At 48.8% G+C, this 26314-nt stretch overlaps 1 protein-coding gene across 11 annotated transcripts in view; it reads left to right on the top strand.

Moving 5' to 3' along the window:
* FRMD4A (FERM domain containing 4A) overlaps nucleotides 1-26314 on the top strand; it is a 365195-nt gene that overhangs the window by 331403 nt on the left and 7478 nt on the right. For all 11 annotated transcript variants that reach the window (XM_050324260.1, XM_050324261.1, XM_050324262.1 and 8 more), the window contains 9 exons: nucleotides 3893-4034; nucleotides 11719-11852; nucleotides 15224-15346; nucleotides 18479-18707; nucleotides 19873-19929; nucleotides 20372-20609; nucleotides 21036-21200; nucleotides 22973-23832; nucleotides 26196-26292. In XM_050324260.1, the coding sequence (XP_050180217.1) occupies nucleotides 3893-4034; nucleotides 11719-11852; nucleotides 15224-15346; nucleotides 18479-18707; nucleotides 19873-19929; nucleotides 20372-20609; nucleotides 21036-21200; nucleotides 22973-23832; nucleotides 26196-26292 (2045 nt within the window). The remainder of the gene's footprint in view (nucleotides 1-3892; nucleotides 4035-11718; nucleotides 11853-15223; nucleotides 15347-18478; nucleotides 18708-19872; nucleotides 19930-20371; nucleotides 20610-21035; nucleotides 21201-22972; nucleotides 23833-26195; nucleotides 26293-26314) is intronic.

Raw genomic sequence — 26314 nt, 5'->3', positions numbered from 1 at the left:
AAGAGGTATAAATTCATCCCTAGTGTCCATCTACTCCTTCATTTCACTTACGGATTTTTCTTCACCCTCTGACCCCGTCAGAACAGTGCTGGGGATCAGTTTGGCCCCATGCTTTGAAATGACTCATGAATGAGCCAGTCTCCCTCCATGTAAATGAGACTTGGCAGGTCTGCGCTAAGTGCTTTAAAATTTCTGAGCCTGGAGGGACTGCAGGGCTCGGGGGAGTGCTAATGGGGTGTAATCCAGCTTTCCACAGTTGTCTGCAGCACACAGCCTGCCCAGGCCTCGTGCTGGGTGTTGCTCGGTGGCCTGTGTGGAATGAGCTGTTGGGCTGATTCCTGCTGCTGCTGAGAGCCTGTCCAAAGCACGAGGCCACCCGATGCTGATTGGCATTGCTGTAGGGAGCAGAGGCAGCAGGGACTGAGCAGCGTGGAAAATTAACCCTATTTCTTTCAGGAGATGCTACATCCCCACTGTTTAGTGCAGAGCACCATTAGCACAAGCTGCAGTCGGATCTAAAACCGTCTGCTATGGCTTCAGCAGGTTTGAATTGTACCCTCTCTAAGGGAAGCTCTCTCTACCCTGATGATCCTATCTGCTCTCTGCTGGTTTTTTTTCCTCTCTCTGGCTCCAGGGGTGCCAGGCCTTTGTCTTACATTGTTTTCTCATTTGCCCTATGCAGGGCACACTTCCAGCCACTGCTGGCTTGGTGTGCCAGCCAGGACCACAACAGCACCTGGCAGCCTCATTGCCCTCACTCAGCAGTTTGGTTGGGGCCCAGTCAAACAGGTAGGGCCAGAGTGTGCCCCAATTTGCATTCTGGATATGAGTGGAAATAAGCTGTAGGGCTTCTCGCTGTAACTATCCTACAAATACAGGAAAACCACTGCTTCACAGAGCAGGAGGGGTGGGCCTGTCTGTGCAGACTTGGGGTTTGTGCCTTCCCAAGACTTCTGCTGCAAGGACTCAGTGTACTGAGTCAGGCAGACATTGGGTTTGATCAGTATGGCTGTTCCTGGGGTTATACAAGGTACACATAACCCTGCATCCATGTAGGGTTACATACAGCACACGTACACCTGCAGGGGATAAATCAGCGGGACAGAGGCAGTCAAACCTCCAAAGGTCTGGCATTGCAGCAAGAACAGCAGTTCATGCTCAGGCTCCTCGTCAAGACTTCAGTAGCAGGAAATCTCATTAGATAAAAGCAGTGACTTTCCTCTTCACCTAGAACTAACCTTCCAGAGCTTGTTTGGAGAACATTTTTCACAGGCCTTGTTTCTGACCAGAAACATCTGATCCAAGAAGCTAAAGAGTGCTGTCCTTCTCCTGGAGCTGATTTTATAGGGGAACTGCTGGGAACAAGAAGTGTCTAACTGGTTGCAGCATTAGCTGAAGAGGGTCAGAACTGGTTGACTGATCTGCTCTGACATCTTGGCAGGTAGTTCAGCCTCTGCGCTCCAGTGAGTGAGAACACACTCCCTATTATTGGTGTTGTTGTGGAAATAGGCTTGTGAGGCGTTTTTGTACCTCGGAATGGTAATGATGGAGCCTATAAATACCCAAGAACATTACATTATTATAACACTTCTGAGGGTGTTTTCAGCATAAGGCTTTCCCAGTTCTGTCTTCATTTGCAGTCTTATATTAATCTTAAAAATACAGTGTGCAACAGAGAGACATTTTCCTTCCCTTATTATTTCACTTATACACAAACAGAGGCAGGGGATCACTAAGAACTTAACCTTAAGTGTCTTACCCAGAGCCCCACAGCACATCAGTAACAGAGCTAAGAAGCTCAGTGTGGCAAGCACTGAGCCATCAATACAGCCTTAGTTCTTGTTGAAATGGTTTCTTCTTCCTGAGGATGTGACGTAATACTGAAAATCCCGTCATGGCAAGCGTTCCTTGTAGTCCTGTTTCATGTTACTTCCAGTGGGAACAGATCATGCCCTGGTACGTGGATGTCAATCAGCTTCTGATTTGTCAGCACTGTGATGATATGCCCATGGCCTGCACTGTCTGGCTGGGGCTGAGTCTCTTCTGGCCTTGAGAAGGTGCAGAAGGGAACGCTCAGGTGATCCTGAGCTGAGGCTTCACCACGTTCTTGGATGAAACTCTTCATGCAGTTGGAGAGCCTTGGCAAGATGTGCCAACAGCTTTCTGCATTCTGGGAAATCAAAATTACAAGTCAGTGGCCCTGTGAGGCCAAGCTAATTCAAGCTCAGCAGCACAAGGCTTGTGAGATTTGGATGATGGGCTGAGCTCCAGCTTCCTCCATCCGTGACTGAAGGGTTCACATGAGGGTCGGCAGCAAGAAGCAGATTTCCAGGTTTGGAGATAAATAGTAGTCACTTTGCATGCCTTTGTACAGGCAGCAAGCTTCTCCCTGGTTGTCAGTTCTCTCCTTGTTAACATGGTTCGTTACCTGAAGTGAATTCAACAACCAGTACGTAAAATAGAGCTCAGAGCATAAATATTAGTTCAGAAGAGGCAGGAGGAAATTTTCCATGTGGACAGATAATTCCACAATGGCTTAATGAAAAGTTTCCTTACTTTTATTTTAAGTTCTTGGAGATAACCCAAGTCAGAAATGAGGTAGAGGACTAGAGAGAGTTGTTCTGATGTGGCAGTTGCTATTTTAAGTTGATCCTAAGGCTGTACTGGTCAGAAAAAGGACTGAAAAATTCTTGTGGCCACCCAAGACCTTTGTATGTTGTGTTCTTCTTCCCGTAGTGCAGAAAGGGCCATTCTCAGCAACTTTGATCAGTGTTCTTGATCGCCTTATTCCTGTTAAGCACTTGCTAGAAGCTGTCAGGAGGTGGATGATGAGTTAATAACAGTGGAGTTTGCATGGCAGGGGCAAGGCAGCCACTGGGACTGAGTGAGCCCAACCCTGGAAGCAGTTGCTGTGCTCATTTCAGTGCTCAGGGCTGCTGATCTCCTTGCCCTGAACATTTTCTGCCTTTGTTGGCTCTGGGAACATGACCACATCTGAGCTCACAGCTTAATAAAGAAAAAGTTGCGGAGTTATCTCAACTTTTCAGGCATCATCTTGCCTCAAAACCTTCCACAGCCAACGGAAAAAGAGTGGCATCTTAGGAAGTCCACTCATTCCCTCCTAAGATAGGAGGAGGACTAGATAATAGCTGGAGGTCCCTTCCAGCTGAAATTATTCTATTCTATTCAATTCTGTTCTGTTCTATAGGTTTACACACTATGCATGTTTACTTTCTTGTAATTACAAACTGCAGCAATCTTGTTGACATTTGGTGGTGAGCAATGGGTAACTCCCTGCCCTAATGTGGCCAGCTATTGAGCTGGCTGGCTGTTTTTTCTTACAGGAGTAATGTTGATGCTTTGAAGAGGTGCCTCACGACAGGGGCGTTGAATGCAGCTTATTATTCTGGACAATAAAACCTGAATGTGTTTTCCTGCTAGTATTTTCTTCTAGCTTCTCATGACAGCCCTTTTAAGCCATGTCCTCACTGTGTCTTGGTCCAAAGCTCCTTGCAGATTTGTAAAGGCCCCTCCTTGCTTCCTTTAGATGCTAGAGGATGGTCTTTAGCCTTTGAGCTTTTCAGGTTATTATGCAGGCATTTCTGAATGTTTCTTATTGTATGTGGTAAAACAGTGACTCCATACATCTTTTGTTTAAGGGAAAAATGTGCATAGCAAAGCAGAGAAAAACCCAAACAACAGGAAGCGATGCCAGAATTGTACCCACTTAAGAATGTAAAAAGTGCAGCAATCTGTGCCAGATTGCTTCTATTCTTGTAAAATAATACAACTTTGCTGTGGAGGCCTGTTTCCTGACACAGCGAAAGGTCTTTTCCTTCTGTGAGCTTTAGAGAAGCGTTAGACCATTGCTAACTCCCGTGTCCACCTCCAGTCCAAGATTCATGCTGCAAGAAGCCTGAGTGAGATTGCGATTGACCTGACCGAAACTGGAACGCTCAAGACCTCGAAGCTGGCCAACATGGGGAGCAAAGGCAAAATTATCAGCGGCAGCAGCGGGAGTCTTCTGTCATCAGGTAGGTCCTTTATCCTGTAACTAGAGGGAATGTGATGGGAAGGCCACGGCCATGGTGCAGTGGGGAGCAGCCAGAAGCTGCGCTGCAGAAATGAAAGTCACTTCCCTTCAGCCTTTCTGTCTGTCCAGGTGTCTGTCCATCTCTCAGCATGTTGCTCCACAAACAGCATAGGCAGCAGCCTCCCCCCGTCTCTTTGCCACCACTTGTTTCCTCCAGGATGTCATCTCCAACCTCTCAATTTCTAGCTGAAACCTGGTGTCTCTTCGCAGTTTCTACCCTGACCATCCCTTGGCACCCAGCTCATCCCAAGGCAGATGGGTTTGTGAAGGAGTGCCCAGCCAGCAGTGGCGAAGCAGTCAGCCAGTGCAGCTCACGAGGGAAACTGAGGCTGGGAACTGGTGGTGTCCCTCAGCAGGGTGTGTTCTTCACAGAGTGCACATCTGCTTTGCCTCTTTTGCTGAAATTTGGCTGAAATTTGTTCCAGGCCCAACAGAGCTATTCCCTAGCACTCTCTACCAACCAGTAGAGAGTAGAGGGTAGAGGTTTCTCTCCGTGGCTTAGAGCACCTTCCTGTGTGAGGAATAAACTGTGAAAGAAACCCAAGGGAAGGTGATACAGAGGAGAGCTAGAGCAGGAGGATAGAAGGATTGGAGAAGGGTAGTCAGGAGGTTTCCTGGGTCTCTTTGATCCTCTGCTGTCAGTCTGAACCGGGCAAGCTGTGTGTAAAACAGTGATAAACGTCACTGCAGGCACAAAGCAGGGGTTGATAGTTTGCAAAGAGCTTGAAGTTGCTTAGGTGAGAAGGTCTTCAGGAGAGTAAGGTTGCTGGTATCACCGTAATTAACAGTTTCAGTCAATTAATCTTCTGTTAAACATCACATCAAGTTATCAAAACCAAATATGTTGAGATGTGTAACACTAGAGAAGACCCTTCTCATGCTTGGACAAGGGGAGAGCCCATATAAGAATGCAAATGCTTTAAACCTGAGCCCACATTGGTGTACTAAAATAAGCTTTTTATCACTATATCCTTCATGTCTCTTACAAGCTGCACTTTCCTGCTTGGAAAATGTTCAGCAAGGGGTTAAAATGTGTGGTACTTACAGAGCTCCAGAGCTGCCTGCTGTGCAATTCCTTGCCTTGCCTGCAAACAGAGTTGCCTTTCTGCTCCTGAGGTCTTCCTGACAAAGTATACAATCCACTGTCTGTGCCTCCCATCGCTTAGGGAGTTGCAGTAGCTCAGCAGCTCCCAGACTGGTGTCGGGTTGTTGGAACTCATTGTTTGTTTGGCATTTTTTCCAGCTCTCCTGCTGGAAAGTAAATAACGTTAAGTACCCCAAGAAAGTTCTTAAGGTCTTTCCAAGATCCCAGCCTCCTGGGCACCATTCCCAAGTTTGTGAGAGCTACTTGGTAGTAATCCTGTTTCCATGTTCATACACTGACTTTTTGTGTTCCTGGAAAAAAACACGAGGGGCTGCTTCTGCTCTTACACCTGGAGAGAGCAGTAGCCAGGTGAAAGCCAGCAGAAAATCAGGCCCAGAAAACCCGCTGTAGGGCCAGCGCCTAGCAAAGTTATGTGGTTGGAAATTCCAAACTTGGAGCTGCCCATGCTTTTATTTCTATATTTTTGTGCTCCCTGCTCAAATCCTTTCTAGCTGAGCAGAGGATTTGTAAACTCAGCAGAGCTACAGTAGTGACTAGACCCATGCAAAATTCATTGACCAGATGAGTCTTTTCTTCAGTCCTGGGTGGGTGGATCTCTCTACCTGGATGCCTGAGTAGGACTGTGTGAGCCCCTGTTTCTGTCGAGGTGCTGCTGGTGTGCCAGACCAGCACAGCTCCCTTTGGATTCCTGTCTTCAGAGTTGCCTTTTTTGTCCTACCAGCACTGAGGACAGAGTTTTCCACAAAATGTTAAGGAGAGCTGTGGGGTTTGCTGCTGCTGTGTGCCTTCCAGAACCTACTAGCAGCTACAAGGAAGTATTGAGAGAAGACATCTGGAAGAGGAGAGATACTGGGGAATTGGAAATGCTGGATTGCTTCCACACAGTCACTCATACCCCTCTCCTCCAAGAGCCCCTTCCCTCCAGCCTGACTGGCAGAGGTGACCCATCCCTGGACAGGAGGGGGCATTCAGTGCCTGTCCCGCTGGCACAGTCACTGGCTCTGTCCCAGCCTTTGTGTTTCCTCCCATTGTGCCAAAGATTATCGGCACACAACCACAACAATGATGGGTTATCGCAGTACAGCCTGCACACTGGAGAGAATAAGTGCAAATGATTAAGTGGCCACAGTAGATTTCCAGGCTATAAATACCTCAAGTGACTCGAAATCACAAGGGCAGGTCTGAGTCTCTGTGTGCCCCCACTTCCCTACTGTTCTCAGTCCTTTTTTTTCCTGAAAGTTACTTGTAGTCATTTCCTCCCTCCATCCCACTCCTCCTCACCAGAGGGGCTGTCAGCACCACGAGGAACATGCGAAAACTGGCATGTCTCCCCTGGGTTTGCAGCAAGTCTGCAAGGAAAAGTTTGTTGTTGCTTCCAGCTGTCACACTGTCTGGCAAAGATCCTGCCCCACATCACTTACAGTCTCAAGACACAGCCAAGGGGAGATGGAATCTTACACTGGGAAGTGGCTTTCTCATGATCACAGAAATTCAGGGCCAAAGCCTCCGCTTCTCCATGTTTCCCAGGTCCTTGATCTCAGTCTGTCCACTGCAGAGTTGTAATTTTGATACCTGATGCTCACAAGTTCATTTTCTGACAAACTGAATTTGTAACTTTTGTCCTCATTTTGGATCTGAAAGGGCCTCCTTAGAACAGTGGGCTGCTGTGATTTAGCTCAGGGGTCTTCTGCTCAGGATCTGTGGGCCATCCCTGGACATCTTTGATAAGATTTGTCTGTCACTAAAAGCTTTTACACTGGCAGAAACCCTAATCAAAGCCAGCAGAACAAAATGAAGTTAGGTCTAAGGTGGATTTTTCGTTCAGAGCAGTCTGTGCCATAAGAGTTCTGCAGGGCTCTGAGCTAGTGAGGAGTCCTGTAACCACTGGCTTACTTTTGGACTGAACTCCGGACCGCCTTCTCCATCTCCATGGGTGGAGGAGACACCACAGAGGGCCACCTCTGCTTTAACTCTGCAGACACATTCGAGGAGCCTCCAGTCCCTGAGCCCCGTTCCTCCAGCAGCAGTGGAGGTTTCCTGTGCAGGGGCCTGTTTATGTTTGAAAATGCCGCGACAGAGCCCAGCCAGCCTTCCCAGGCCCCCACCGCTCCATCCGGCAGGGCCGTGTCCCAGCTGGACCGCCCTGGCGGGTGTCAGAGCGGACAAACAGCACCCACATGGTCCCCATCACAGCCCGCAAGTCACCCGCAGGGTATCTGAGCACATCCCGTGCGGAGCAGCTCCAGCTGGGCTCCCGCGCGCCCCAGAGGATATCCTAAGTGTCGGGCAGAGGCAGGAGAACAGGAGATATCGGCCCTCTGAGGCTGTGGGCTGTTGTGCACTGACATCCTGGCACGGTGAGTCAGCCCGAGCTCTGGCACGGAGCAGGCGTGGGGGGAACTTCCCTCCCCCGCTCGGGGGACAGCCTTCCATAGGGACCTCAAACAAACGCCAGTGAGCCGGAGCCAGCAGCCGGATGTAGCATGGAGGGTTTGCCATATTTAGATGTGTTTTTCCTGGAACAGGAGACTCCCAGAATGAGAAAGAGAAGAGATGCCTGGATGCTTTTGCCTTGCTGCTCCTCGGTCACCTTGTTGCATCTCCCCTCCCCTCACAGTTACTATCACCAAGACTTGGCTCCCTCTGCTCTTGACATCCCCTCTGTCCTCCCTGCTTGTTTTCAGCCTTCTTATTTATCCCTTTTCCAAGCTGACTCCACTCTGCTACAGTACCTGGAGGCAATAGGGACAAACAATGAATCACTGATAGGACTTTCTTCTGCAAAGTGGTGACTTGTATTGCTGGTCTCATCCCTTTGACAGGCTTTATGTCAAAGCTTGTCTTGGAGCCAACACCTGGCAGCCACGACCCTGGCAGACCTGCACTGCACAGCACAGCACGTGGTCAGATCCTTTGAATAGTCACTGGATGTCCCCATCAGCATCACCCAGACTGTCCTGACCTCACCAGTGTTGGAGCAGTCAGACATCTGTTAGTGCTGATGAGGTTCAGCCATGAATTCTGCTGGAGAAGTGAGTTGGATAGGGAGGACCATGTTTCCCCTTGTTTCACAGCTCGTGTTCTCCTGAAACGTCAGCGGATGAAGAAATTGCCCAGAGAAGCCAAGTGGGTGTCAGATGATGAGTGGTGTTTCCACAAACTAGTAGGGTATTAAGTGGACATTTAGGTCACCAAGACCTGTGTTCCATCCTGTATGCTAAAGAAGAAAGGGCACATACACATAAAAACAGCCCCAAGTGTGTTTTCACAACCCTTTTAGGGACGTCAAATGTGTGTTAAAATGCAGAGTTTGGTAAATCTTTGTACAGCAAATGGGATGAAGTCTGAATAATAATTTTCACAGAAAGGGTTCAAATGTTGTACGAAAATTACCTATTTCAGCAACATTTCTCCTGTTTAGTGCATTAAACAATCGTAGGAAATAAAATACCTGAGAAAGCCTCCCAGTTAACCATTTCTGTTGCAGCAGGAGTCCCTTGTTTTAGGACTGATCTTTCAGGACTGATTTTTCTTTGTTGATGATCCCCTTTGGAAGGACTGGCCATCCATAACTCAGTGAGCATCATATTTAATAAGGTTGATTTAAGGTAGTATCTGCTTGATTGATTTGGTTTGTGCTGGTCTTTGATTATTTCTTTGGTTGCTTTTATGGACTTTTGATTTGTCCTGACAGTTTTGGGTCAGTTGCCGCCAGATTTAGAAGTGGGTCTGGGGTCACAGCCTTGCCCAGGGCTGGATTAATACATATTTATAAATAAAGAGCCTCTAATGGAAGCTGTAGGCACCCCAGCAATACAGAGCACTGTTCTCTGCTCATTTACAAGCATCTCACATGGGTGTAATTCTCTTGGCTGATCAAGTTTCCATTTGCTTTTTACCTGTGAGAACAAGCAGAGAATCCAACCCATAAAAATCTAATAATACACCACAAAATAGTTCAGCTTTTAAACAAAACAAACAAACAGTAGTGCCAAGGAGTGGTTGAATTTGGTTTCAGCAGTAATCTCACTGCTTCACTCAGGATGCAGCAGTGCAGTTCCAGATCTCCCCCAGTTCCTTCGCTTTCTGGCAGGGGTGAAAAAGATGGCAAAATGTGCACTCAGTGGGCACTGCCACCGATGGCATCAGGGATGAGACCAGCGTGGTTCTCACGCAGGGTAAGCACAGCTGGAGCAGATGCTGTGAACTGTCTGTGCTTGACTTGGGTCTGTACCAGCTCAGCCAGAAGCTGCTCGTTTCCTTCTTGCCTGCACGTCCCAAAGCAGCACAGGCACCTGGCCAGGCTTTAGGCTGTTCATATGCTTTTAAATGTTTGTGTGTAGCTGCTGTGGCAACCCACAGTGCAAAAACGAATAGCTTTTAAAAATAAATCTGAGGCTGGTGTGGAGGTGTGGAGCAGAGAGAGGAAGGAGAGGGGAAGAGCACTTGAAAGGAAAACGTAGGTCATTAAAGTTGTCATAAAAGGGGAAAAAAAAAAAGGTTTGAAACATCTGGTGGAATCATGAGCAACTTTTTACCAGGACTCTGCAGTTTGTTGACATGTCCATGAAGAAATTCAGCAGTTCAGTTTTGCTAGTAACTGCTCACCAGGGTTACTGTTAAGAATTACTAAATGCTGGTGAGGGCTTTCCTTGCCAGTGCAAACACAGAGCTCTGCTGAAAGATCCCATCAAGTTCTTGCAGCACAGATGTGTGTGCAGAATTGAGTGTTATTGCTCTATGAGGGCAAACCCAGCTAAAGCGAGGATGACTACAGCAACTAAACAAGCATCTTAGCATGAGGTTCTCCTCCTTTGTCTGGTAATGCTCAACCTGGCTGACCTTTAGAGAGACCTTTTCCACTGCCCCCACCTCGGTGCAGCCCAATAAAAGGTGTAAGAAAGCAGGTTGGTGTTTCATAGAATAAGAGCCAGCTGTCTTCCTCTATGAAAACTGCAGAAAATATTGGTGGAAAAGATCTGTGAGATTCTCTGCTCCCCCTGGGCCAATGCAGAACTGTTTTGTGGCATTTTTTGCCTCAATCCTCTTTCAGTTTAGCTTTAATGGTCTGCTGAAATAGTAGCAATGAAAGATGAAGCTGAAAGCACAAATTTCACTGTTTTGCTGCCAAAACAAAGAATTGTTCCCAGGTTCCTTCCAAAGCTCTGTGAAATAACAGCTTTTCCGACCTGCTTGGGCTGAGTGTTTTCACTGAACGCTTGGCAGCCAAGCTGCAAATGTATCTAGGAGCCCCCTCTCACTCCCCCCTGACAGGTGCACAGAAAATTCCACGTAGCATCCTGTTGTATCTGATTCCTGCAGATAATAAAGGTCTGCTTTCTCTGTGCCATTGCTAGAGAGGGGCAGGAAAGCCCCCCAGAGTCACCCTGGAACAGCATGTGCTGAGTCCACTGAGGACTAGGAGAAATCCCTTTGAAAGCATTGACAAGTCAAAGGCTTTTCTGCAGTCATAACCCTACAGAATCCCACAAGAAGTGTCTGCAAAGCACCAAGAACAATCCAGCTGCCTTCACATAGGTGTCCAGCACCGTTTTAGGTGGGTTAGAGGATCCCACTGCCAGTCCAAGAGCGTGGGGTCACACAGGGTCCTGTATCATACCTGCAAAGGGAGCAATGGTACAAGTTCCTTCCCAGTTTGGGTTGGTCCCTTGGGTTGGAAGGGACCTTGAAAGATCATCTAGTCCAACCCTTGTATTAATACATCATCAGCCAAAGGAGGGGTAAGGAGAATCTCCATCCTTTATTGGATGTGGGGGGAAAGGATAAGGTTACTTAATCAATAAGTTCCCCCAAAGAGCTGAAATTAGAAATGTTGTCATGACATCTGAGCAACAGTCTGACTCAGTGCATGGACTTACTTCAGTGGAAGTTTCTGGGTAGTTGCCACTCGAAAAGTCAAACCATTTGGACATCCAGTTTAAATCTCTCGACCTACATCTTCACAAGAAACAGCTACAATCCCAGAAGGACCTGTGGTGGTTGTTGTTTTGGTGTGTTTTACAGCAATCTTGCTAGGTAATTTTGTTCCATTACAGTTTTTCATAGAACAGGCCCCATAAGTGGATTGAATTACATGTTTGCTACTAGGATAATTGCAGTTCTTAAGAAGTAGGCTGTATTGTCAAATGACTTCTCTTAGGCTTAATTTCCCAAAAATGCGTCTCCAGGGCTTTTTAAACTGTACTGTTACTTGCCATTGGGAACTTTCATGGGAATTGTATGTGTTTTTGTTCTAGGATCTTTAGATGAATAATTCTGATGCTTTTATTTTTCCGGATAATGATTACAAATGTCTCAATGTGCTTCACTGTCCAGTCTCTGACTGTTCACTTAAACATTAAGGATTTGCTGTAAACAATCATGACTGGGGAACACCTGCTTCGTGTCATAGTCCAATTTCTTTTTGGAAGGACTGCGTCCAGGCTTTGGTAAAATTACAAGCGCTCCAGATGTGTGTTCTGTTGTCAGCTGGCCTAGTGAAATCATTGTTTATCGACAGGTTCCCAAGAGTCAGATAGTTCTCAGTCTGCCAAGAAAGACATGCTGGCTGCACTGAAATCCAGGCAAGAAGCTTTGGAAGAGACCCTGCGCCAACGCTTGGAAGAGCTAAAGAAACTGTGCCTGCGAGAAGCGGTAGGCAATGGACATTTTATAACCTGTAACACTTCACTGTTTGCATTGTTATAGCGTGCTTCTTGTTTGGAGGTGGCGTGGGGTCAGGAGAAGAGATTCCTCCCACAGTCACCTCAGGAAAAGTCCAGCTGCTTCAACTCCATATGGCATTGTCCAGGACATTTCCCCCCCCAGAAAAAGGGACCCCACATCAGCTGGGTACCCAGTTGGCCTGGGGCTAGGAAGGTGCTCAATATCCACGTCTCCTGTTTGAAATTGTTCAGCCAGGCTTCTTGTTAATTTTGGTGGGAATGTGGTGTTACCTAAATGGCAGGTTAGGAAGGCTGTTTTGTGTACTAGTCATCACTTCTCAAAAACTTGACTCCATTTGTGGAAAAAAAACAAAACAAAACACACACACACACAAACCCAAAAACAAACAAACAAACAAAAAAACCAAGCAGACTGACACACTTTCTCGTTGGAGCAGGCCTGACTCTACATGCTTTTCCTCTCCAAGCAGACTGCTTCATACAGCACACAAGGTCTCATCTGCACCCTGTAGATTCCCTTTATCCAATAAGCTCTGGCAGTGTGGTGGTAGACCTTGCAGAGGAACCACTGTAGTCATCCCAGGACATACAGGACATCTCAGGAACTCATAACCTTCCCACTCACTTGCCAGTTCATTTTTGGAGCACACAGGCAGCCATTCAGAGATCCATTTAATGATTTGAGGAAATCACAACCCTGCTGCAGCTGTGTGTGTAGATTAGCAGCAGTGTACTCTTGGGTCATTCAGCAATCTTCCTATGTTTACCAGGCCTGAGTATCTGAATTTAACAACAAATCGTGATGTGTAACACAACAGGAAGCTGGCTGCAGACAGTGGCACGGAGATCTTCCAGTTCTTGCTTAATATTTGATGTGTATCTCGCCTTTGACAAAAATGGGGGAAAAAGGTCACTGATTCAGCTCTCACTGCACTTTGTTTCAATTAGTCTATACTCTTAATGCCAAAAAGAGTAAGTTGTGGAAAATACCTCTCAACCAGGAATGTCAGAGGAAGTCTCTGCTACCCCAGTTCACACCCTTTACTCCACATGAGCCATCCTTTCCCATCTGGAAAGCCCTGGTTGACTTCAGCAAACAACTTGGGCTGATAAAGGTTGCAGGACCAGATGCAGTCTGTAAGTCCACTGAGCTGAGGTCATCTGCAGGAAGCAGTCACAGCTCTTCGGGGGCTGAGGGTCAAGGTCTGGAGGGCTCTACTTCTCTCTGAGGAATTTACTACCCTAAGCTAATGCTCCCTGACAGCCGGTGACTCATCTTTGCAGCAGCACCAGATGCAGGGGAAGATGTGCCTGTGCCACAGTTGCAGGAGCTCACAGCCCAGTGCCTTCTCTTTAACCCCAGTCCTGTCTTCAGTGCAGCCTCAGACATTTGGCAGGCTGCTGGGATGCAGGCAAAAGCCCCACTGAGGCATGGAGCTGGGGATAAAGAGCAATATCTCCTTAATGTGCTGCAGCAAGGCTGGCCAGAGCCCATCTGTCAGCACCTTAAGAGCTGGTAGAAAGTGTTCATGCTTTCCGTAGGTGATATGAGAGACGCAGTTGATGGACACTTGGAATCTGACACCGCCTTGCAACCCTACAGCTCATCCATCAGCAGCCGGTAGTTGAAAGTATTTCCTCTCAGGCTGCCCTTCATCCTTTCTGCTTTGGCATGAGAATGGCCAAAACACAGGGAGAAGGCAGCCAACGAGGAGATAAAAAAGGGTTAAAAGTGGGGAGATAATCAAATAAGCATGGCCAGAGCCATTCATAACACTGGCATCAGGTTACTTTGGGCCATCGCTGCTCCAGTTACTTATTAATTTAGATTATGTTTCACAACCATGCCTGTGAATGCTTTTTAGCTTATGGAGGCAGCATGGTAGCCCACATTAATTTTGTCCTGCTCTGATCTTGGGCATTCTACAGAAGATATCAACTCTTTCCCCACTGCCCTGCTTCATATTACCTTAGAAGTTATAAAGAAAGTATCCATGTTACCCTCAGGATAGAATACAGTAATAATATGTGTCTTGGTGCAGTGCTTAGAGCCAAATCTCAGTAGAAGGAACACATTTTGAAAGAAAAGCTGAAATAACCCCACAGGGCTGGAGGGGCAATGCAAAAAAGGACTCTGAGGCATTGCAGCAGTGCCTCCTGCAACACAGGGCTGTGCACATCGACACAGAGCAGTGCTGCAAACCCATTTTGCTGGGAATTGCTTAAAGGGAGTTTTTGAAAAGGCCAGGTCCTCATTTCCTAGTGACCTGAAAAGAGTAGAAAGAAAAACCCCATTAGGGAGCCGGGGAGAGGCCAGGGCAGGCAGGGACTGGGGCTGTGCACCCACACACACATTGAGGTCAGCTGCTGTTCTTTGGGATTCAGATGATTTAGGTTACTCTGCCAGCTGGATCCTCTCAAGGCTTGATGGTAAGGAACACAAAAGCCTTTTGTCCTTCATGGGGAGACTTTTGAGTACAAGGAGTCGGGCTGTGCTGGTAGTCAGGCTCCTGCCTATTTCTGTAGGCATTTGAATGCCTTCAGTTGGGATCTGAGTGGCTGTATTGTGTAGTCCAGGAGAAAAATCCTACAGCATTACCATCGGTAGTGTCATTCGCTGCTTCCTGTGTTCCAGATATTCCTCAGTTCTGTGGGGTTTGCTTCAGATTTTGAACAAGCCTTTGCAAATAACCCCAACAGTCTGACAGTGCATCAGCTAATAATTGCTCCAAAACTGCCCGTGACATCACTGGGGTTTGGAAGGGGCTCTGATACATGAAGTGTTATCAGACAGGTAATGAGGTACCAGGCACTGCTTTTTGTGGCCGTTTTCGCTGCATTCCTCTCAGACACATCATGAATCAGGTGGGAATGTTTTTCTGTGCGGGTCATAACCTGCACAGCTGCTACCAGTGTGGCTTTCTGACTCAGCAGACCTGCATCCTGCAGGAAGGCCCTCTGATCTGCTCACCCCCTCAGAATTAGCTCTGCAGATAGGAGCTCTTGGTTCCTGCTCTCCCTGCAGCAGAGATGAAGGCTTTGTGTGCTGCAGCCGGCTCAGCCTCAGGCCCTGACGCCCTAGGGATGGGCACCACTTACAGACCTGCCCAGGGCAGGCCACAAAGGTCTGTATTCATGCACAGGTTAAAGAAAAGGTCCCCACCCTTAGAGGCAGGTTCTGAGTTTGCAGGGCTGGGCGCTCTCCTATGTGTTTATCAGCTGGCTCAACTGGGTATGTTGTTAATGAATGCCTGTCATTTTAGGGTCACACAAGAGCAGTGTTGTGCATTGCTCTGCTGCAGGGTTTCCCAGAGCACTAACAGCATTTTCTGCTTACAGGAGCTCACAGGAAAGCTGCCACGAGAATACCCCCTGGATCCCGGGGAGGAGCCGCCTATTGTGAGGAGAAGAATAGGAACTGCCTTTAAACTGGATGAGCAGAAAATCCTGCCTAAGGGAGAGGTGAGACTGTGCCTTTCCCTTCCAGACCCATGTCCCCACCTCAGGTCTCTAGGATGTCCACTGTGCATCACACAAGAGCCATCAGTCCCTAAGGTCATTTTTGCTTTAAATTACTATAATTGGCCTTTAATTTATATCCATCAGAACGAGGAAGCAGCAAGAGAGTTGGTGGCTTTCCTTCAGACTCAGAGTAAAGGTGAAACCCTCGAGGTTTACCCTGGCTTTGCTAGAGGTAACAGAAATAGCCTGGGTGACCAACTGGACCATGGCAGTGCAGGTGCTCTGGTGACCAAGTGCAGTGATTTGTGTGATAAGGGAGCACACCAGGAGCGCCCTGAGCCATCTGAGCAATGCTTTTGCCTGTGTTATTGCAAACAGCCACTTGCTTTCCACTTCAGTAGCAATCCAAATTCAGGACTGCTAACCGGGGAGAAAAGCATCACCGTTATCCATCTTAGCCTTGCCACAGCGAGATAAAAGCGTTTTGCTCCCCAGTCCTTAAACAAAAGAGCCTTCATCCCTACCTATGGGGAGCTGGAGTTACATTTTTCTAAGTTTGCCAGGGAGTGTTTGTTCCCTTGCCTTGCTCCCACAGTGTGCTGGGTCAGTGCCCTGAACCGTGGCTGTGAAAACAGGCCTGCAGCAGCTGTGAGGCGGGACCGGATTCACAGAACAGCCATTGTCTGCGAGGCGCATTTGCAAGGCACTTGTGTATATCCCAGTCTTGAGTTTCCTTTTTATTTTTGTAGGAGGAGGGACTGAAGCTGGTGTGACCGTGTGGTTTAAGGCTCGGTTCAGCCAGGGAATTAACTGTTTGTCGTTTTGTTGGCGTTTTCCTTCTGCTGGAAAAAAATAAACAGCTGGAGCTCTTTAGTTTTGTTCTCAATGGAGCCTGGGAGAGGAATTCCAGCGAAGTCAAATATTCATGAACTGGCACATTTAATTAAGCTTTTCAAAGGGAGGCATGGCTTAGCTGAATTACTCCTAAAACCCCTGCAGTCTGCTGGCTGCTCAGCTATAACCTGATCTCTGGCTTCTCCAGGTCTTATTGCTGCAAGGCAGCTTTTGGGACCATGCGGGTGAGGAATCTCCTTACTCCAGTGGCAGGGTTAGGTGGGGAAAGCAGGAAGGTAAAGCAGCTCCTCCTCGCTGCAGGCACTCTGCCTTTTGGCACCAGCAATCCAAACACGCTGACTCAGCTCTTCTCTACCTCCTCTCTCGCCTGTCAAACTTTAGGACTGTGTTGAAAACCATAAATTTCTGTTCTTGAAGAATGATGTTGAGCTGTGTTTGGCTGCCAGTTTGAGAGCATTTAGAGAGGCCAGTGATGATTTTCACGTGTTTCTCAGCAAGTGCAAACACTGGAAAATCAATTTCAAGCAAAGGTGAAATAATACCTCAGCCACGTAAATCCAGGACTGAAATTACCAACTGTGACAAGGACCTGAAGCAAGGCACTTCCATCTGAAGCCAGATGATAGCTCTCATTTCCTAAGGCTTTATTTATAGTGTACCTCACTGGAAGAAAATAGACAATTATGGCCATGAGGAAAATTAATATGTTTTTCCTGCAATATACTGAATGATTTAGAACTGAATCTGTGAAGGTCTGAAATGATAGCTCACATCAAACTCACCATACCTTCAGCAAGACCTTTGTCAGTGCAAGACTTGCAGGGAAGGATCCTGTTGTTTTTCTTGGTAATCACCTTTACCTGGTCTGTAATTCCTGACTGTGGGAAGGATTTTACCAGAGGATGATGAATCAGGTTGCAGGCCTTAAAACTCCATGGTGTTAAGTTCACTTTTAATAAGTCTGGTACTGATGGAGCTTATAAACTCTTCAAAGCAAAAAGGGATCTGTTAAAAAGGTAGGGGGTGGGTTCAGTCTTCAGTGAAGTGAGGGAAATGATAATTATAGTTTTAAGGCAATGCTGACTCACTGCTGATAGCAAAAGGATTTTTTCTAAGCCAGAAGCCCAGAATAAAAACTTCAGAGAATGTCTTCAGTCTGAATAAATCCCACAGCATCAGCTCTTACAGCACATGCTACTTGCTAAACAAAGAGAGGATTTGAATTTGCGTAATGGGGATCTCCATGAATATATGACTGTCCCACTGTTCATTAAAAGTAAAAAAGCTTGTCATTTTTTCCCTAATTTTCAATGTGCTGTGTTTCCTTTTCTATCAGACTTATTCTATCCAGCTGGGGAAGGGAGCCAGATCCGTTTCAGATTAGCAAGTACCTTTGAAACTCACAGCTTGGAGTCCCAGTGCAGGCTGGGAAGCTCAATATCAGCTTATGCACTGGCATAAATTGGCCTAAATCCCTTGACTTTGGAGGATAACCAAAAGTTGTAGGTAGCTTCCAGGGTACACCTACTTGCATCTAAAAACTCAGCTGAGACCCTGCAAGGGCAAACATTGGAGACACTGGTCCTTTTTGGCATACAGAGAGCTTGCTGTTACACACTGCTGGCTCTGAGATCACCCTCCTGGCTTGTAACGTGAGGAGACAATTTTCTGGTGCAATCAGTTGCAGCAGCCCGTAACTACATCAGCTCATACTCACCTCTGGATTTTGACAGCCGTATGTTAATATAATAATAAGGGGATGAGTTAGCCCATCTTTGCCCTTTCTACCCCGAAGTGTTTGGTGGGTGCCAAGCAAACCTGTCAGGAAGTTTAAAGCTGTAGCTTTGGATCATTATGCAGCACTGATATCAAATGGGACTCAAATATGGAGATAGGAGACAGGGGGAAGGAGGAGGTGGGAGGCAGGTGTTACCCATAGATGGGTGTACAGAGATGAATGTGTCAGCAGTAGGGCACAGTTGAACTTGGCCATACTGAACTGCATGAAAAGCCAAAGAGCACGGCAGGCTTTAGGGCTGGAGCACACGTGTCCTCCTTGTATGGGTCATCCCTTCCACCAGCTGTGCTTCCAGGCACTCATGTGAGCAGGTGAAGCTGTGCTCAGGGAGGCCCTGAGATGAGGGGAGCAGCATGGCTGTGGATGCTTTGCTGATGGAGAGCCTTGATTGGAGGCCACCAGTCAGGTTCAGGAGAGCTTCCCCATAGATGGGCTGGAAGAGTTTGGTGGTAACCAGAATCCTCTTGCCTTTCCCCCAGGAGGCAGAGCTGGAGCGACTGGAGAGGGAATTTGCCATCCAGTCCCAGATCACAGAGGCTGCCCGGCGCCTGGCGAGCGACCCGAACGTCAGCAAGAAGCTGAAGAAGCAGAGGAAGACATCCTATCTGAATGCACTGAAGAAGCTGCAGGAGATCGAGAATGCCATCAACGAGTATCGCATCAAATCAGGAAAGAAGCCAACCCAGAGGGCCTCCCTGATCATAGATGGTAAGTGGGACTCGGTGCCCATGGCATCACGGGGGGTCTGCAGAGCGCAGGGAGCAAAATTCTTGCCCTGAGGCACAGATTTCTGCTCCCTCCTGTTCCCTCTTCTGTCTGGAGGGCTCCAGGGGTGTGTGCCATGCATTAGGGCTGTGCTGGGTCATGGCACAAGAAGCAGGGTCGCGCCGTGGGTGACAAACGTGTCAGGAGAGCAGAATGTGGCTCCTTTGTTCACCTATAAAATCGCTCTGTTAACGTCTCCTCCGGAGCGGTTCTGCACAAATGTAATTAATGTTAGCAGATTGGGGTGAGCTCTCTAGCTGAAAGGCATCTGCGAAATCAAAGTGGGAGCAGTGTCATTGCTGTGTTCAAATACTTCTTTTCTTTTTCTTTTTCTTTTTTTTTTTTTTTTACAGTGTAACTCTCAGGGCACTTTATGGTTTACTGGGTTGTTGATTGGTTTTTCATGAAATCCATTAACTTTCTGCTGTGTTTCTTTCTCCCTTGCGGATTTTGCCCTTTCCCTTTGACTTACAAAGCTTTTCTCTGTGCCTTTGTGGCAGGAACTGAGATTAGAGCTGCTGCATTTGTGACCTGGGTACCAAATTGCACTGCAGTCAGGGATAAGAGAGAGCCATGAGGACGTGGGATGGGGGAGGCAGCTCAGATGTCTGCACAGCAAGGACCTGAGAGCTTCTCTTGCTGCTGCAGAGGATGCTCAGAAAGCCTTTCCCTGAGTTCCACAGAACTGGTACTTAGTGTGAGCCATTAATTAGCAACAGGATAATCATTTTAAGAAGGTGGATATCAAACCCAGAGTCCTTCAGGCCCGAGATGTAAATCTCATAATGGCACCATGCCATTTTGCATCCTCTGGGGATCTTAGCTCTCTGTTGTGACTCAGTCTTAATCCCCATTAATTGAAAAGGGTTAGCAGCTCCTTGAAAGGCAGCCTGCTACTGAGAGACCTGGCTGCAGCTCTGCACTCCCAGACTGAGAGTGGGCTGAGTCAGTTGTTTACAGGAATTTTGCCTCTCGGCTCTGTGAGGAGGAAGATGTGGGTGACTGCTTAAGGCTAAGACTCAGTGGACAAAGATCACGGTGCAGTTCAGCACTCAGTCGCTGCGATTCTTGGGACCATCTGACCATCTTTATATTCTCTTCCTTTCAGAAGGAAACATTGCCAGTGAAGACAGCTCCCTCTCGGACGCCCTTGTTCTTGAGGATGGTATGTTGGCTACTGTATGTTCTAGAGAGCAGGGAGGGAGGTGTGAACTCCTGATTGGTACTCAAAATGGAATAACTGTTCTGTGTAATAACCCACTCACACATCCCAGTAGCAAAATCGCTTGGTTTCCCCTGACTCCCAGCTTGTAGTCAGACATCAGGCCTGGAGCAGTGAGTATTGCTGGGGTTAATGCTCTGAATTGTCTCAAAGGACAGTCCCAGAATGCCCCCTTATTTTCCTTTAAGGTTTCGATTACTTTAATGCATCACACACTCTTGCTGGCCATTCTCTCCCAAAATGGGAATGTCACCCAGTGCATTTCTGAAAGTCGGGTCTTCGGCTTGCTCCTGAACACAGCCAGGAGAGGCAGGGTAAGGAAATAGGCTCTGGAAATGCGATGGTGTCACACAGCCATCACCTCTCTCCCTTCTCCTCCTCACAGAGGATTCTCAGATCACCAGCACAATCTCCCCTCTCCAGTCCCCACACAAAGGACTCCCTCCCCGGCCGCCGTTGCACAACCGGCCCCCTCCTCCGCAGTCGCTGGAAGGGCTCCGCCAGATGCATTATCACCGCAACGACTATGACAAGTCCCCCATCAAGCCCAAGATGTGGAGTGAGTCATCCTTGGATGAGCCCTATGAGAAGGTCAAGAAACGCTCCTCGCACAGCCATTCCAGGTGAGACGGATACCTTGAAGCTCCATCACGGAGGTGTTCTCTGCTCTCAGGAGGGACGAGTGTGAGCCCTTCCAAAATTTACGAAGCTGTCCCTTACCCAATAGGCAAGACTTCAGGTGTTTTGGCCAATATGCAGGTCATAAAGATAGGCTGCAGCCACGTGATTGCTGCATGGTATCTCAGTGCAGTTCTACAAAACGTTTAAAAGGGACGGGTGGTGGATCATCTGAGGGCTTTGACAGGGATTGGCCTTGACCTCTGGCTGCTGTAGAAGCACAGGCTCTGGGGCGCAGCTCAGAGCAGCAGCTGACCCAACTCCCACTCACCCCCTCAAGATCCCGGGCACATGCCTGAGATCTGGAAAGACGCGTGGGAGTCGCTTCCCCAAATTCCTGACAGGAGCTGAAGTGGATGTTTCCTCTGCAGCAGTCACAAGCGGTTCCCCAGCACTGGGAGCTGTGCCGAGGCGGGAGGGAGCAGCTCTCTGCAGAACAGCCCCATCCGGAGCCTTCCCCACTGGAACTCCCAGTCCAGCATGCCGTCGACGCCAGATCTACGGGTACGCAGTCCGCACTACGTCCACTCCACACGGTAAGTCTTCCTGGCTCCAGTCTCCCTTGCTTACCCTGAAATAAATATTCCTTGCTTTATCCTTCCCCCAGGGTATCAATTAATTCCCAGTTCAGGACAGGACACAAACCAGTCCTGTTCACGTAAGAGGCTCACGTACTGTTGCCAGTAGGGAATCTCTCCTGAACTGAGATCCTGAAATCCCTTCAGATAAACACGATCCTGCCCCTCATCCCTCCCTCAAAGTGATCAAGCTTTTATTCTGCTGGGACCTTTCATCTTGGGGGCTGTTTATAGGCTCTACAAACCCCAAGCCACTTTTAAAACACATGTGGTGCTGCTACTGCTGAATTCTGCAGTAAATTCTTCCGTGGATCCAGCTGGAGAGAACATGTTGTTTCCTGTTTGATACAAAATGTTGGGTAGTGTTAATTTTCTCTCATGGATAAAATGTTTGCATGTGTGTGATGTCATGTGGAGAGTGAGAGGCTGTATAAAGCAATCCACCTGGGGATCCAGGTGGCAGTGGATTAGCCCAGGGCTGACAGAGGAAAAAGCTGAAGTGTGTAAGGGAAGCGATTTGATGTGTGTGGCCCAATTTGACTCCAGTTTTCAGCAGGATTTCTACAAACTGTTCAGCTTCATTGCTCTGTTGCTTTTGTGGCAAACTCCGTGGACACTGCAGGGAGCAGAGCTGAGCCAGAGCTGTGTGCTGCTTGGTGTCCTGCCCTAAGGGGAAGTACTATCATCATTTAGCTCAGCATAAATCAAGAGTTGTGCCAGTACATCAGCCTCAGGCAGAGAAAGTACAAGGCATTAAGACCCTGGGCTAAGTTTGTTACAAGTTATTGGCTGAGAGTACCTTTCAAGAGTACAAAGTCTGTTAAGTACTGGAGCCAAGCTGTGTGAGAAATGAGCCTTGCACAGGGCTTGAGAAGTGACCTTGACCAGGTAGGCGCCATTTGGGTGTCTGAAAAAGTCATTGCTCAGTCTGTGGCTCATTCATGAGCTGCACGCCCTGGCCTTGACCATCTGTCATGGGGATGTGTTCCTGTTCCTTGAACGGATGGGTGAAATTCTTCAAACAGTCGGGATGAATAGAGACCACCCAGACTTGGCCATGAATCAAGCCTTGTAAACTGTGATTTGGGGTGGTTGCCTGGAGTACTGTCACCCCTTGACAGTCCTACATGTGCCTATGGCTGGGCCCCAGTAAAACTGAGCTGCTTGACAAGAGGTGACTTTTTCAACAGCATTCTAGGCTAAGTGCAGGCAGTCTGTCTGTCTGTCTGTCTCCCACCAGGTGGATTGTACCTGTGCAGGGCATTCGTGGGCCCCTTGCAAGGAAATCTCACCACCTTTGGGGCCTGCAGAGGTGTTGGGATTTGCAGAGGTGACACAAGGTAAACCTGGTAGCACAGGGACGGTGCTGATCCAAGCAGCTCTGCCATGCAGCTGCACCAGCAAAACCAGGGCTTGAGGTCCCCAGGTGTCACCCTTCAGACTGGCCTTTCCCAGGGTGGCAAGCCACAGAGGAATGGGGCTGAGTAAGGGTTTATGTCCCTCACGGTGCTGCAGACTGAGTGTCACACCAGGGAACTGGCGAGGAACAAGAACAGGACCTAATCACCCCAAACCCTGCAGCAGGGAAGCAGATTGCATCGCAGGCAGCAGCCCTGGAGGGATCCAGGTTTTCACTGCCCTCAGACTCCTTTGCCTGTGTGTACAGGCAGGGATGGGCAGTGCTTTTTTCTGTTGACTTACCAGCCTGTTCTTTTTCCTGGTACCTACAGGTCAGTAGACATCAGCCCAACCAGACTGCACAGCTTAGCTCAGCACTTTAGGCACCGGAGCTCCAGTTTGGAGTCACAAGGAAAGCTCCTCGGCTCAGAAAATGAGACAGGGAGCCCCGATTTCTACACCCCAAGGACTCGTAGCAGTAACGGCTCTGACCCCATGGACGACTGCTCTTCCTGCACCAGCCATTCCAGCTCTGAGCACTACTACCCCGCTCAGATGAACCCCAACTACTCCACCCTGGCAGAGGATTCCCCGTCGAAAGCCAGAGAACGGCAGAGGCAAAGGCACAAATCAGCAGGCAACCTGGTCTCTTCCAATTCAGGGAGCATGCCCAACCTGGCTGCGAGGAACGGGACGGGACACCACCGTGTCTACCTGCACAGCCAGAGCCAGCCCTCCTCCCAGTACAGGATCAAAGAATACCCCTTGTACATTGAGGGCAGCTCCACGCCCGTGGTGGTGCGGAGCCTGGAGAACGACCAGGAGGGACATTACAGCGTGAAAGCACAATTCAAAACCTCCAACTCCTACACGGCAGGGGGGATGTTTAAGGAGAACTGGCACGGGGATGAAGTGGACTCGGTCAGGCTCACCCCCTCCCGCTCCCAAATCATAAGGACTCCATCTCTGGGCAGGGAGGGCCACGAGAAAGGCTCGGGTAGGACTGCGGTGTCGGACGAGCTGCGGCTCTGGTACCAGCGGTCCACGGCCTCCCACAAGGAGCACAGCCGCCTCTCGCACACGAGCTCCACCTCCTCGGACAGCAGCTCCCAGTACAGCACATCTTCACAAAGCACCTTTGTGGCGCACAGCCGGGTCACGAGAATGCCTCAGATGTGTAAAGCGACATCAGGTGAGAGCTGGGCCGGGGAGGAGGGGTGGGAGGGATGGGGGCCTCCTGCAGCCCGGATTCGTGCCAGGCATTACACCCCGGCTGGAGAGCAGTGCCAGACCACAGCGTGTTTGTTCTCTGGCCTTCACGTGCTGCTCGCCAAGCCTGGAGGCACAACGCTGGGTGGTGAGCCTTGTCCAAGACACTCGCTGAGTGGGGATGTTTTTCCACAGAAATCATCACTTTGCAGTGATGGGCTCAAAAGACAGGGAGGGACTGGAGACTGATTATTGCCAGATCTTTCCTCAGAGTTTGGGGTTTTGGGTGATAGCACTAGGGGCTGAAGGTGATGAAACCATGAGTAGCATCACTCTTCATAATCACAGTGAGGGGAACGATGAAGCAAGCAGGGGTTCAGCACAGACCAGGAGAATGTGTGTCTTCAGTGAGAAAATAGCATGAGAAAGGTTAAGTGGGGGCATCCCAACCCCCCCACCCCCCACAAAAATGTTTGAGCGATGACATCTTTGTGCACTGCTGAGACTTGGTTTTCCCATGCAGTTCCAAGAGCTCTGCTGATAATATCCTGAAACTCAGAGTGCTGAAGTTTGTGCAGTATTATGCCTCTGTGTCATGTACAGAGCTTTGCACTCCTCTGTGCTGTTAATATTAAGTCAAATTCATTACACTGAGAAGGCCACAATGTGCTGTGAAACAGTCCAAGGTTAAATATTTACTGGCCATCAGTCACCACTGGACAAACCAGTGTGGACAGATCAAGGACTGCTCAAAACCTGAGCCACACACCTCAGCCTCGGCTTGCCACTGGCCCTTGTGGCCTCCCTGGGCCAACCAGTGTCCACCCATGCTGGCTCTTGACTCTCAGACATCCCAGCATGGATCCTGGACCATGGTGACCACCACACTGGCACCAGTGGGGGCCTGAACTCTCTGCCAGCTCCAGAGGTGGTTTGACACAGACTCCTCATGGGCCACTGACAGCTGCCCGAGAAGAGGCTGATTTATATGGTGCCAAAGCTCACAGGAGGACCAGGTGTGGCCCAAGACGTAACTGAGTAGCTGCTACAACCATCCTGTGTCTCCCTATGAAAATCTGTCTTCTTCCCTTTGGTTAGTGGGCATTTCTGTTCCATGCAGCAACAGAAAACGCTGGACACTGGAAAGCTTTGCCTTGGTTGGCTTTGGAAACCATACCAGTTCAGCAAGATGTGGGATTGGGGTGAAACCACGTGAAAATCACTGTTAGTCAGTCCATTCCCCCACTCAGCTGGGTCTTTAAACCTAAATGTGATATCTGGGCAACACAGGGGGAAGTGTGCTCAGCTTGTCCTGACCAGTTGGCAGCATAGATTGGGTTTGTGTTTGGAGTCCATTCCCAGTCACAGCTCTGGGAGAACACTGACCTTAGGGGTTGTCAGCTCCAAGGAGCAGATTAAAATTTGTTCTTCGCTTCCAGTGTCATTTGGCAGCAGCTAAAGAATTTAACAGCCCAGAAGGGGATGCCAGGTAGAAATCTCCATTGTTTCAGCTGATCAACCCTAGCTGATAGTTCTGCTGGACTGCACACTGTCTTTCAAAGAGGATCAGACTTCTTGGCATGTATTAACTTCAGAGAGTCAGCACTGTGTGGACTTGAGAAGGAGGAAAGATTAGTCAGGTGGATTTATAAGCTGAATCTGCACCAGAGAAACTCCCCCAAGAACCGCTGCCCATTTTTAGTCCAGCTTGCTTCTGTTTTCACTGGAGTAAGATAAACCTTTCTTTGGTCCCATAGTGGACTGTGAGCAAAGCCAGACTTCAGCTTTTTACAAATGCATGGTGAAAGGTGGTTGTAGCTTCTGAAATCTTCAGAACTGCCTTCCTCCTTTGCACATGAAGCTGTGTACTTGTCCAGACTCTGGCCACTGCCAGCCCTGGCTCCTGGGGACACAGAGCATCTCACAGGATCCCTGGAAGCAGAAGGCTGAGCCTGACAGGCTGAGCTCATCCAGTTTCGGTACCCATGGAGTCCAGGTGGCAGCAGAACCAAGCTACCGTGCTGAGAGAAGTGTGGTGTCTCCCAGGCAGGCTCAGGAGAGTCAGGGTGGCTGTATTCACCTGGAGGCCAGGCTGAAATGCAGCATTCCTGCAGAGCTGGGGCCAGCTCCAGCCCGTGACACGCAGCAGTGTCAGCCGTGGGCTGGTGCTCCTGTGCCACGTTAGGGCACAGTCACCCAGGAACGGGGTGAGGTCTGTCCCAGGCAGTGTTTACTCACGGCCAGACATGTTCCTGCTGGTCTGACCAGATAATTCTTCTGAACCGCCCTGACCCTTGGTGCCCTCGCCTCACTGGTTGTTCTTCTCCACCCGTGGTTGTTTTCCAGCTGCCTTACCTCACAGCCAGAGGAGTTCCACGCCGTCGAGTGAACTCGCAGCCACGCCGCCGGGCAGTCCCCACCACATTCTCACATGGCAGACTGGGTGAGTGCCCGTGGGATCGGGT

The sequence above is a fragment of the Myiozetetes cayanensis genome, unplaced genomic scaffold (assembly GCF_022539395.1).
Source record: "Myiozetetes cayanensis isolate MyiCay16 unplaced genomic scaffold, myiCay2020 scf3, whole genome shotgun sequence".
In the NCBI taxonomy this organism is placed as follows: Eukaryota; Metazoa; Chordata; class Aves; order Passeriformes; family Tyrannidae; genus Myiozetetes; species Myiozetetes cayanensis.
The sequence above is the reverse complement of the archived record's forward strand: the minus strand, read 5'-3'. Positions and strand labels throughout refer to the sequence as shown.